Raw genomic sequence first — 13795 nt, forward strand, 5'->3', positions numbered from 1 at the left:
TTTTCTTGAGAAGCTGAAAAAAAATTGCTGCTTTTAATCAAAATCAGAACATTAGGCCAGAATTTCTATCTCTTAAGGGATTAATATGCATTAGTTAGTTCACACATTACAATTTCTCTCATTTTGGTTATAGCGTAGTAATGAGTCACTACTGAATTAAAAACTTATGTTCTAACTGTGAGGTCACATAATAGAAATACTAAGATGAAAAAGAAAACCTCTGGTGGTAAATTGTGTTTCTAACTACTAGCCCTTCTTTAGTCCAAAGAAGAGAAGTTATGCCACAATACTGTTCAACTTCTCAAAAGTAATAAAAAGATGATGGCCAAAGATGATCAAAAAAAAAGAAACTTTGTGTCAGAGCTGATCAGCTTCTGCTACTCAGCCTATATTATGAAACATGAAACTTACACCATGGCTACAACATATATCTTTTATGTCCAGCTGCACTGAGTGCTTCTAGGCAGTCTGCATACTCAGCTGTGGATAGAAACAAAAAAAAAGAGGGGCTGTGGAAGCCTAAATTTTGAGATGCTGTGGGCCCTAATTGCTCGCATAGGCTATTTCCCTCCCAGAATGCAGTAATGAAACTCCATGAAGTTAACTTTCCAAATTGAACTTTCTGTAGTATAAGTTCATCCTTTTGTGCCAGAAGATCTTTATACTTATCCGTCAGAGTCAAGATTGGTATACGCCTGCTCTACAGAGAATACTTCAAAAAGCTTGTAGTTCGGGGGTGCATTTGTTCTTCTGTATCAACTTTTCATCCGAAAAGAGAACATGTTACTTCACAGTGTAACATAATATAATCAAATCAGTTAAGTATCTGTAGTACTTATTTATTATATGTGTTAATTCACCTGGCCACCTAGGTGTCTATATTACTGTTTATTGCTTCCATACTACCAGGTGCACAGAAGTAAAATCCTGACTCACTGAAATTGATAGACTCCCATCAATTTAAATGGAACTAAGATTTACATATAAAGTGCTGTGTTAAAAAAACATCTAGCACCACATAATTCCCAATTAAGTTCCTGAGGGTGTAATTTAGCACAGATAAACTGATCTAATAGAGAGCTGCTGCCAAAAGGTTGATCTTTCTTCCCTTTCCGTCTGAGTGTACCAGACCACAAGTTCCTGCTGCTCCTACCCCGGTAAGGGATGCAGTGACTGTGTAGAAGGAATCGCTACAGCTGGGTGATCCAGCAGAAAAGTTCAGCTTTTTTGTGTTTGCAGGGAACTGACTCACTGACAGTGACTGACAGAGTCACGTGGAGAGGGAAACTATCTCAGTGGAAAGCCCACGAGATTGGGTTGGCTCTAAGTCACGGCATATCCTGAGGTAAAATGGGTGGCTGCTTGAGTTTTATCTGAACGCTTCATTTATGCAATGGAATAGAAATCATGTTCTTTGATAGTTTATTTTCTAGTACTGAGCACTTCCAAAAGCTGTTTCTCTAAACAGTACTGGGGAAATGGAAGGAACTTCATATATTAATACGAGAGAATGTGTTTGCTTCCTCGAAATATTTTCAGAAAATTCTAAGACAGGAGTTCTCAAGGCAAACATAATGGGGGAGAGGAACATTTTGATAAGAAATCAAATAAGATCCCTGGTTTTTTGTTCCACATTATTTTGAAAGGATATTTTTAATTATGTTTTTTGTGAGTTTGTTTGTTTRTYTGTTTGATTTACATCTTACATAAACTAAATATTGGCATTGTTCTTAGCCACTTCAGTTTATTTAAAGGTGATTTTTCCATTGCTTTTTTCTTGGGCAGTTACCAGACATTGAAGCTATAATGAAATCTATGACAGTTTTACAACCTTTGCTATTTTTATTAATAGGAAAAAGACCTCTTTTGTTTATCATAATTTAAAGTAGGACATAAAATGGCAAATAATATTTTTCCAGTACCATAAAATTTTAATGGTTATCTATTTTGTTAGGAATAATATATTCTAAAAAGTGTCCTTAAACTTTTATTAGAAAAATCATCTTCAAACTAAGTTCATTTAAAGTATTATCTTGTATACATATCTAATAGCTTTTAATTCATTTTTTTATTACTGTATTTTTTGTAGTTCATAAATTTGATGAATTTATGGCTAGCATGCACTTTGGTATTCTTACTACTCTTTTCTTCCTTCTTCTAATCGTTATTTCCTAACTGACACTTTCCTTAMTAACTCATTCTATTGTCACTGAATTTTCAATTTACTTTTCAAATAAAGCTTCCAGAACTTAGCTGTTATTCCTTTAAAATTTTAAATGTTGTTCCTTGAAAATTTTAAATGTATTAGGCCTTTTTTACTTAGGCATATGTCTACTAATGCATTTGTCTGCTAATTCATTTAGCTATGTTATTCGTGATATGAACAGTAAAAGAAAAGGTACAGCATCTGTTTGTTCACCAGACATAATATGAAAGGACTTGGGAAAAAGTATGAAACCACRGGAGCTGTTTTAACTCAGGGCCTATTTTTCTATCAACTTGGAAAAGTGGGAAGGTAGATGCAAGACCAGAACTCAGCCAAAATTAGCTTGGAATTCAGGAAGGCTATGATGCAAAAGAAATACATTACTGWGAAGAGAGAGATAGGAGTGGAATTTAAGTGAAGGCAAGTCTTGATTTAGAGGGTAGATGAAAGGTTGGAATAATAAGAAAAGAATCTTTGCATTTGAAATGTTATTTGTCCTGATACTTGCACATAGATCAAGGATGCTTTGATACCAGTGGAAGATGAGGTTTTGGGAAAAGCTTTTCTTGCATAGGTACAAGAAGAGTTTTGAAAATGAAATATGTTGTAGAGAAAGAAGTGATGAGATTTTGCAACAGCCTGCACAAGTCAATCTAGAAACAGGTTAAATGTAAACAAGTTAAATATGACTCCCTCTTTGCTATCTGTTGAAGCTTATAAATTGGACATTGGGAAGAATGTTAGTATTTTCAGTAGTAACAGATAACAGGAATTTGAAGGAAGARTGGAAAAGCCAATGTGTCTGAAAACACAGCCAAGTAATTGTGAGTTGACTTTGAGTACAGTGCTTTTTTAGGGAATCTTCAGAGATGGACAAAATTGAAGAGAGAAGGCTCAGGARGGGAGAGATCCCTGCGGATGAAATCATCTAAAGAAAAAGTGAAATGRGAGCAGAGGGCTAAGAATGGACTGTGGAGTCTTTACGGGGAATGGAAAAAGGAAGCAAAGGGTCTARTGAAGGAGACAACAGAAGAATAGTCAGAGTTTTGAGCTGAAATACATTGGACTAACCAGAGCCTAGAAAAATTAAGGTATCAAAAGCAAATTTAACAGAACGAAAGGCAGGAGGGAGAGGTGGGGTTTGTTTAACACTAGAATATTGCTTGACGCCCTTTAATGCTCATTAAGTGCTGGATTTACTCTGCAGATTTCTGTGCTTGAGCTCAAACCCTTAGAGGCATGTCTGTGCAGTTAGAACCATAGTTGCTTTGCTCCCCAGGCCTCTCTGAGCTGAAGTTTTACCAGATGTCTTGTCCTAATCTGATCCTTTACTTCTCTGGCTTTTACTTTCTACATTCAGTCTACACATTTCCTCTTTCAGAAGTCTCTATCGGTCCGTTTGTGAACTGTGACTTTTTAAAGGTTTGTAACTTGTGTGCATGTGGATTAATTTAGTGAAAGAGGCACAGTTTTTACCACCTGCACAGATTTTACCACTGGCAGCATCCCTCTTTGCTACTGATTCAAATTTTAAACCCTTTCTTCAAAGCATAAAGGCATTAGAACTTCGTAAAATATGTAAAGATCAGATTTTTTTTAACTGTACTAAACAGAACATCTTTTATCTCCAGACTGTGGTGCTGGAATGGTTGAACTCTTTGACTGAAATAGATAAATACATAGCTCTGAGGCTGTATAATAGTTCTGCCCAAACTGTTTCAGTATGACAAAGTTAAAACTCTGAAAATGGATTTATACCGGAAATGTCAGAAAACCCTTAATATTAGGTAGCTTTATAACCCCAACCTGTTATAACTTTTGCTTTAAATCTCTGAAGTCCTGTGAAATTCCTGAGAGGAGGTTGACTGGGGGAGTATTTTTAAGGAATTGAAGCATTTGCCATTGGAGTCTTGTTTCAAAAGATCAGTGAAGAAAAACGGATTTGATAAACTCTTTAATAGTGTTATTAAGCAATTCTTCCACAATCTTTTTTTTTTCAACTATACACATTGTAGAGTGTTAAAAATATCTGTATGGAAATATTGTTTTGATATTTGATGAAACAATACAAATTTCTTCAAAGACCTGTTGAGGTTTTTCTTACTGAAGTGGCAGAGCTAAGTTACTTGGAATACTAAATTTAAATGTTATACAGATAACTTTAATGTTAAAAAAACACAAACAAACAAACAAAAAAAGAACACACGAGGGATTACAGATAAAATCAACTTTGCTAGTATGAAGAATTTTAGTCTTTTACCTCTTAGAATTCTGAAATTTGATGACATCAGACTTTAACCTACTTTAGAGCATATTTGATAAACTTGAGAGAAATAATATAAATTCTGATCCTTGATAAATTGTGCTGGAAACACATGCTTGAAAGAACCTTCAYAGTTAACTTCTGACTTCACCATTTATCATGAAAAAGATTGTTACATCTTCAGATATCTCTGCATTATTCCCACATTGGGTAAATTATACCATACTGGGAAAAAAAAAATAGGCATATAATCAAAGTGTATGATTTCTCTTCTTATTATGCAGTAAATTAAAAGTATATTYGCCTATAATCTGTTAAAAGTGGTGCTAATATCCTTTATTCTTGAATTTTTTCCTCCCCTCATTTTTTTATTAAAAATAAAATAGCTTTTAAAATCTTTTCTGTATTTTGGAAATAAAATTTCAAGCGATCCATCCAGTTTATAATTGTTACTTTCATGTATGAAAGTTATGAAAAAGTTAAGACTGAAAAGACTACGAACCTGTCAATTTATACTACTAAGGAAGGTTTTCTTCATTCACAAATTTTCATGGAAATGAAAGCTGAATATGACTTCAGCCATAATTTACCCAAAGGCAATTTAAGATATGGATTTACAGCATCTTCACTCCTRCAATATGCAACATATCTGATTCCACATATTGCTTAAAGAATAATGCTTGACTAATGAATGACTGCTAAATGAAAATCAGTGATTTTTACCGTTTTCATAGTTAACGGGATGTTACTTTCAACAGTAATCCAATAGTCCCTGTTCTAACTCTGCAGAGGATGCAGAGTACATGCAACTGCATGTACCTTTTGTAATCTTTTGCTTTCTCTCCTTATTTCTGTATCTTAAAGGTAATAACATTCTTGTTTCCTCCTTGATAACCCTGTTTTTCTCTTGAATTGAGAAGAGAGGGCAAGAGAATTTGTCCTCAGAAAAGTTTGTTTTCCATTCCCCCTTCTCCTTTGTCAAGTTCTGGATAAGTATGCACTTGGTGAGTACCTGATTAGGATCTTTTCAGCATCCTTGTTGTGTATTATACTGCCTTCCTTCTTCAGAAATTCCCTCTCTGTCCCATACATCTGTAATGGTAGTACTTATTAATCTTTTCAACAGTATTTCTCAAGAAATCGGGAAGAGAACTTGAAGTTGTTACAACTTTAAAACAAGTCACARTTTTTCTCCACAGATCCATGCCAATTCTATGATATGAACTTTCAGCAGGGTTGATACTAGATTTTGATTTTAGAGACTTTTTTTTTTAATCTTCTTTTAAAGAAGATGGCAGAGAGGAGTAAGCTGTACTTTTTTGAATGGTAAGGATGAAYGGTCAGAAAAGGAAGACAGTATATTATCAGAAGATAGTGGTTCACTGATGAGAGAAAATGGAGCGGCTTACAACGAGGTAGTTCATCAAATACATCCAGTATAGGAGTTTATCTTGCTGTTGTGTGTGCAGTAATGATTCTTTCACAATATATTCGTGTATTGTGCRTTAGAGTTTGACTCAGTATAACTTTCAAAAGAACTTTATAAAACACTGTTTCTTACAGTTGTAATAATTATGATTTATTTTGATTTACTGATAGCATATTTTTCTAAGTGGACGGGGAGATAACATTTTGTATATTAGCATACTTTTTTAAAGATCGATACTACTTTAAATTCATGAATGTGAATAAAATAAATTTTTTAGTATGATGAGGTTTGAGAATGTATATTTTGTTAGCCAGACGTTATGCCCTGAAAATGAACTTGATTTTTTTAATGGTCATGATAAATGCAAGTGATATCGGTTAGTTAGAAGTTTAGGACTTACACTACACAAGTGCATGTGTACAGAGTAAACCATTAAAAATACTTTTTCTGTTGCATTGTAACTTTACACTAGTGAAATGCAGTAATGGTCTTTGGTACGTATTTTTTTTTATATATTGCAGGAAAAGAAAACTAAATTTCTTCTCTAGTCTTTTTATGTTACTGCAGTTTTCTACAGCAGTTGCCTTGAGGCTGTGTCAGACTGTCCTGCAGCTGTTGTTGATATGCGTAAGAAGGTTTTCTGTTCCTGTCGATGGAATTATCAGGAATTACAAATGGACTAGAAATTGCTTTTCAAAATGATTATACCATTTGTACTATTGAATACTGATTTTACAGTAAAAGTCTCTGCTACAAAAGCTGAGATGAGAGCATGACTCATTTTACTGGGCACTGTTAAAAACAGCATTATCAAATCTTTCAAGATATTTCTCTCATCACGTACTGGTCTGTCTTAAAGAAATAAAGCCCCACTTGCTTTTTTGACAGCGTGTAATAAATTGACTGATGTAATTCAGTTGGAGAGTTGAAAAAATGCGTTAGAAATAATGGAGCATAACATTCTAGGGTTAACATTTATTCATAGATGATGCAATTAAATAAAACAGGCATTAACTTCAAGGTCAGTCAGTAAAGTAATAAAAGTGAGTATTTTAATTGAATTGTAATTGCTTTCTGTTGATACATGCAAGTAAAGTAAAATAGATGTCAGTGCTGCAAATTATAGTTCTTCTTCCTAATTAATTTCTTAATTCTACATACAGTCATCCAGACCCTGGGCCTTGTTGTTGGTTTATCCATCCATCCAGCTTTCTTCAGAGCTGGATTCATGGAGGAAAAACCTGTGGTTAAACTGAACATACTCGGAATTTCTGGTACTCTTTTTTTAAAAAAAAAAATCTAGTGCGTCTTAAGGACCTGAAACAATCTACTTATTTTTTAAAGAAAAACATGTCAAATAGAAATGTAGATTTATGTTAGCTGTAATGTAAGTGTGGATATAGATACTTCATTAAACTGATTGTAGCAGTAGACATATGGCTTCATCTGGAAAAGCATACCACTAGAGATTAGAGATGTGGATTACTGGGTCTGCAAAGTGCAGATAACCTTGGTTTCTTCGTGCCTTTAGCAATCCTCAGTTTCTGTTCTCTCACAATATTTTGATGTAGTTTGAGGCAATATTAAGTGTTTCACCCTAAAGTATACACAACCAGTTTATCTGATTTTTTTATACTATTTGTATAATTGTTTAGTTATTATTTTGTATTCATTGATGGCAGAACAGTAGGTGTATCATTCTAAATATCAAAGACAAATTGTGAAGAATTAATATGATGTCTGCATTTGACATCTTTTTCTTTGTCACAAGTTTGTAGTGTATCCCTTGGGCTAAATTTAAAGGAAATCAGTTTGTATTTGTTAAGGAAAAGGGTTGTTTTTTCTTAGAAAAGTAATGCTCTTAATAAAGATTGTTAATTTAAATTTGTGAAATATGTAATGTAATATGGTCCTCATTATTACTAATCTATTTCAAGAAAAAAACACTTGTTTTAGGCTAATACATCTTCCATTAAAATCAAGGGCATAATGTTTTTGCCACAGCATACAGCGCAGCATGTACCACACATACTCTTGTTGCTCTGTATTTGATAAAGTAGTCATAATAGTTACATTTCATGTGCTTTATGGTCATTTTACATTGAAGAGTATTTTCTGCCTTTAGTTTCTAAATCAGCATGGATGTAAATTAGCTCTGTTCACAGTGAAGTTAAAGTTATCCAGCTATGGTAAATCATTTCAAAAAAAGCTAAAAATAGTAAGCAAACAAAATTAGACTTGTGAAATGAAGACAATATAAGAAACAGCTGACTGCTGTAAGACTATACAGCATTCCTGCATTTTCTTATTATAGTCTCATTGACGCTGTTTGTGTGGTTATAATTCCTTATAAATAAATTTGCAAAAAAGGATGAAGATATGGAATATATATACCTTATGTACCAGCAAAACCTACAAATCATTAAAAGAACCAGAAAGACCTAATCAGTGCCTAATCAGGTTAATCAGTGCTTACAACCACAGTATTTACATGTATGTATATAAACATATAACTAGAGTACATTTCAGTAATAAAAATAAAAGTAGTTTTTAATGAGCATTTTAATTTTTTCCATTTTTGCTCCATTATGTGAGAGATTAAAAAGTATAGCCTGTTAGAAATATGCACTCATGGCCCAGTGATGCAGTATGGAAAATGATGGGAGCTTGGTAATTAAAAAAATGATTTTTGGTTTGCAATGAAAAATATAATCTATTGAAATAAAATAAAAATTCTTTGAAATGATTTCCACAGGTGTAAGTGATTAGCATCTTTTATCTTGCAACATTCAGATTACAGTTTCAGCCTGTTAATAAAGAGCAATAAGCCAATACCAAAAAAAGAACAGAGGGAGGAATAAAGTCAATCCTTTTTAATTTCAATTATTAAGCAATTTTTACAGTGTTTCCCCAGATAGTAAGGGAATTTTTAATGAGTTTCAATGAAATATTTAAAAATGTTATTGATGTTTTGAAACCTCATTCATTTAACTTTTTTAGTTTCACAGAAATTTAAATATACCAAGACCATTACTGTAAAAATTAAAGGGCATATTAACTATTTGAACTCAGGAAAAACTTCATGTAATAATAACTTTTATCTTCAGTGATCCAAAGTGCCTTAAAAAGTACATGCTTTAGAAATTTTTTCTAAATGGAGTCATTCTGATGGCAGCTCTTTAGTGATACTCAATATTACATAAAACAGTAGAATGGAAGAAGTAAAGACAAATACTGCAAACAAAAAAAAAAGCAATAGTTAAGAGTCGTAGCAGAATATGATCACTGAAAATTTTCCAGTGTTCATTTACTTTCAGAAGTCATCATTTCTCTTATTTACTTCAAATGTTAAGACTTTCTGACCATGTAGACCCAAGTCCGACTAGGATATTTATTTGGTGCTGACTGATGAAGATGATAGTCTACCTAGATTTTTTTTTTTAATCTCAATACTGATTACTTAAAATTGTTTGATTTATTCCTATGAAATAATCATGCAACAGCCACAAGCTTTCTTTGTATCGCTCTCCTTTCTTCTTTATTGTGTGGGTCACACACACAGACTGGGACTTAGCAAGAGTTTTTAGTATAGAAAACAGTCTGTGTCACTTACAGTAGTTTGTTCCTGGTGTCATAACTATAAAAGACTAACCTGCATTTTTATTTAATATATATCCACAGAGGTAACTTCTGACACAAGAGAGGTAATTTCTGTGGAGCGCATTTGTTTCTGTGGACCTGTTTACTTCATTGGTTAATGAGATGTCTAAGAAAGGAAAACAAYAGCTTTTCCCGTTGACATAGAGTGCAAAGGAAACTGGCCGTATTTTCCAAGAACACGGAAACCAGTTGCCCAAAGGGCATACGAGAGAATTCTGCCTAAGTACATTTTCTTTAGGATCCAAGTGATTTAGATATAGTGGAACTAGCTCCTGAAGGAGACTTATGTTAAAAAAACATAAATGAAAAGGAAATAGTCTTCTCTGCTATCTAAACAGTACTTTATTGTGTAAAACATATTTTAACATGTTTTTTTGCAGGTTTAGATCCAGAAAAGCATCTGGGAAAAACACTGGATCAAATGGAGCCTTTTCTTTTGGAGGTAAGTATGCTTAAAGAATATTCAGAATATGCAGTGTTGCAACTATAAATGTAATGTAGATATTTAAATGTAACTGTGATAAAATTAAATAATTATATGCATGTTAAAGAGATTCTCATAGAAAGGAGTGGATGTGGCAAAATTGTAGGTGACACAAAATTTCGACACAGATACCCCCATCTGAAAGTCTCCTGTGATTCTTTACATGGTCCAACTGCATRCAGTTATTCAAAAATGCAGAAGAGGTTTATTTCTGAGGATATATTTTATTCTGTGCAAAGGGTTATTTAGTCCTCAAAGTAGAGAGAGGCTTGTAGGGACTGCTAATAGATTTATTTAAATAAATATTATGTTAGTAGCAGAAAAAAAAGACTTGCTTTTGTCCACGAGTCTTGTTCAAGTTACAGGTAGAGAAAATTTTCCATGAGAAAATTGATTTATGGTTACCAAAGTTCCTTGTTCTCAAGCCAGTTAGCAAGCCATGATCATTTGCTTGTACAACTATTTACAGAGCTGCACTGTAATCTTTATCAGTGAAAGGATCTAAATTTACACAAAACAATCTCCTAAAAAATAGTTTTTGTTGTTAATTTGGATCATTTAAGTTCAGCCTGGCTTTACAAGCAGTTTCTGTGGGACAATTAAGAGCATGATAAATAAACTATTGCAGAAGAGAAAGAAAAATAGTCAGAATTTGGTAGGAATTTTAAAAATCTACTTTGCTGCTGAAGGATAGCAAAGTTAAATAGGAACTTTACCGTAGATTTAACTTCATTTTGTTAATTTGAGAGAAGAGGATAGAGAAGGTACCTGGAAAACCTGAGGGAGATGTTAGCAGGGAAGAATAAAGGTCTGTAACTTTCAGATTGTCATGAAAAAAAATTTCTTCACTGGTACTTAGCTTGAAGTTTGTTGTTTTTGTTTCAGAGCTGGAGAAATTCCTGGTGCATGGAAATATCTGTTTGTTTTCTTTTCCCCCTGTATAAACTTAATTGGTCTAAAAACACCCTTCCATTATCTCTTCCTGTAAGTCTTGCTTCTCTTCTATCTTTAAATATTCTCCACTGTATGGAGATCTCCAACAGTTCTTCAGGAACACTTGGGCAGGGGGAGGATGTTTTCTCTTGCTCTTAAAAAAAAAAAAAAAAAGATGTAGGGAAATAAATACCTTCCAGAATTCTTGCTGTACCAATCAAAAAGCAGTGGCCCCAACATACAGTAGATGTACACATAAGCAAGCATACATTAAATACATTTAAAATAGTTGTACATGTTTATTGGCAGGTATATATTAACAACTGTTTTATTTCATGGGATGAACATAAAGATAGACTTAAATAGTAAATCTTCACTAAATCTAAGGATACCTGAGAGATCCGGAGATAGTTAAAAGAGGGTATATCCTTTCAGAAAAATATCAGTCGTATTTCTACAGTGAAAGTAAAGAAGAGGCAATGGGATCACTCCTTTAAGCRTCAGTGAGCTTTCAGATCAGGTAATGTAACCTCGCTGAACCCTGAGCGAACTCTGAAATCGCAGCTGTGTTAACGTGGGTGTTTGGCTCCGCTAACAAGCCGCTGAGAACCAGCGTTTGCTAGGTTCGGTTCCCCGCTTGTGAGCGTTGGTGGTGCATATAGAAACAGTTAGTGAATTATAGACTCACGTAAGGGTTGTCTGGAAGATATTTAAAGTCGCAGATAAGTAAGTAATGTTTAAGAGTACAATAAACATTTAAGTATTCCTCCGTTGCTATAGATCCCTTGAGCAACGTGTCTGTTTGTCAGAMGTTGTTTCTGTAGCACCTGTATAAGTGGCAGGTAAGGAAGTAATAAACTGTGATAATGAAATAATGAATAACTTACTGCAAAGCAGATTAAACAGAAGCATCAGCTTTGCTGTAATTTCAAATCCATATTGGTCAGTCACATTTGGATGAACTAGGATTTATGCAGAACTAGTTAAATAAACTGAAAGAAAAAAATTGTAGTTCCCAGAAAGATTCTGTTAGCAAAATTTAAGTTGCAGCTTCAGTGAGGCTGCAGGTGGGTTCCTGCTCACTTCCACGRGATCGGTAGACTTGCATCTCTTTATAAAAACTGTAGCAGCAAGTGAGGTAATTTTAATTATATTAATAGGTTATGAGAAATGTAAGATTTAAGAAGTGTTCTCCATTTTAATTTCACCATTATTCATTTTAAGAAAGAAAGTCATAAATTAGGACATCCAGAAGTATCTATTTTGGGGAGATAAAGATATTCTCTGTGATGTTTGATAACTAGAGGTAAATGAGTGTTGGTTGGTTTCATTGAAGCTCTTGGTGTCATGGCTTAGCACCTCTCTAACCCCACGTTTGCAGTTTAATCTCTTTATTAATAACCTAATACATAGAGCAATGACTGAAGAGCACAAGGTGTCAAACTAGCGGGACATTTTTGTCCCACTTGAAACGAGTTGTCAGAGCACCGTAGGGGAGACTGCACGACTGATACTTGTTTCTATGGCTATTTTCTGTGCATATGCATACTGTCAAAGTCAGTACAAACAAACCGTTTTTCCGGGTATGTAGGCTTTAAGGCCCAATGAAATCAAATTATTTCCTATAAACTAAAGAGAAATGCTTAGGGTTATGATTTGAAAATTATTCTTTTGCAAATCAAACAAGTTTTCAACATCAGAAACTCAGGCAGACAGACATTGCAGCAAAGGAGACAGACAAAATTTAATAWTCATTATTAACACTGCACTAAGCTGAACTCCATAACTTTTATATACTCTTGGTTTTTTTGGTTTGAGTTATTTTGTCTAACTGGTAAATTCAAAATATCATGACAGGTAGAGCATGGAATTCTACGACAAATTCCTTCAATTTTTTTTTTTTTTTTTTTTTTCTAATTTATGCTTTTTGCTGTTCTGAGGGATTCTCTTGCAGGTTCTCTGTTGACAGCTAATGTTATTTACAAAGTAGTTGTTTATTTAGCTAGGTACGGGGTGTTCCCTTACAACAATTTTCCTAACATGGAGTGCAAATTTGTGAGAATTGTTGTTATTTAGAYTAAAAGGAATTTAAATAGTGTTCTGCATGGTTTTCAGTTTTGTTGAAGAACAAGTTGTTTCTTCACAACTTTAGTGCCTAGAAAAATGCCAGTGTTGAATATAAGAGGGGATTTGACACAGGACTGTAATATTTATGATAATTGTTTTGATTCAGGATTGTGTGGAAATATCCTGCCATACATTATAGCGTGTATTCATGAAGTTCAGCTTCTCTGATGCTAACAGGGGTTAGAACCTGATGATATAAGCTTACTTGCTTTCATACTAAAAGCTTGCTTACCTTAAGCAACTGACAGTGCAAAGTCATCTTATTACTAATGTGCCTGTCATAATTTGGCTCTTGGACATACAAGAAATACCCATGGAATAGTCATTTTCTTCTTAGAAAAAATCTCTCATTAAAAGAWGATCTTAAATTATATGAAGAGTGTCAGTGTAGATTAAAAAACAAAACAAAACAAAAAAAAAACCCAAACCCTGATTTCTTCCACTGAATTATTTCATTTGGAAAGAATCATTGCCATCTAAATTTTCAGTGTCCTGATTTGCTTTAATTTATATACTTAAAAATATGTTTGAAATCGAGAAAATTTAGAGATAATTTCAGTCTTCACTGAAATTAAAAGTGAGGTGATTTTGCTGCTGTGGCAGTAGAAAAATGGAGACGTTTTGAGTGGAAAAAATTTGAATGAATTTAGTATTTTTTTCAATATTTGTAAGGATGAGGTTAAGCATATGGAT

General features: G+C 33.6%; 1 protein-coding gene across 4 annotated transcripts in view; it reads left to right on the plus strand.

Moving 5' to 3' along the window:
• The window catches only part of DPH6 (diphthamine biosynthesis 6), a 205738-nt gene that overhangs the window by 60638 nt on the left and 131305 nt on the right, over nucleotides 1–13795 (plus strand). For all 4 annotated transcript variants that reach the window (XM_085301636.1, XM_085301634.1, XM_085301635.1 and 1 more), the window contains exon 6: nucleotides 9939–10000. In XM_085301636.1, coding sequence (XP_085157762.1) covers nucleotides 9939–10000 — 62 coding nt within the window. The remainder of the gene's footprint in view (nucleotides 1–9938; nucleotides 10001–13795) is intronic.

This window comes from Rhea americana, unplaced genomic scaffold (assembly GCF_003343005.1).
Source record: "Rhea americana isolate MKP2758 unplaced genomic scaffold, rheAme1 scaffold_18, whole genome shotgun sequence".
NCBI lineage: Eukaryota > Metazoa > Chordata > Aves > Rheiformes > Rheidae > Rhea > Rhea americana.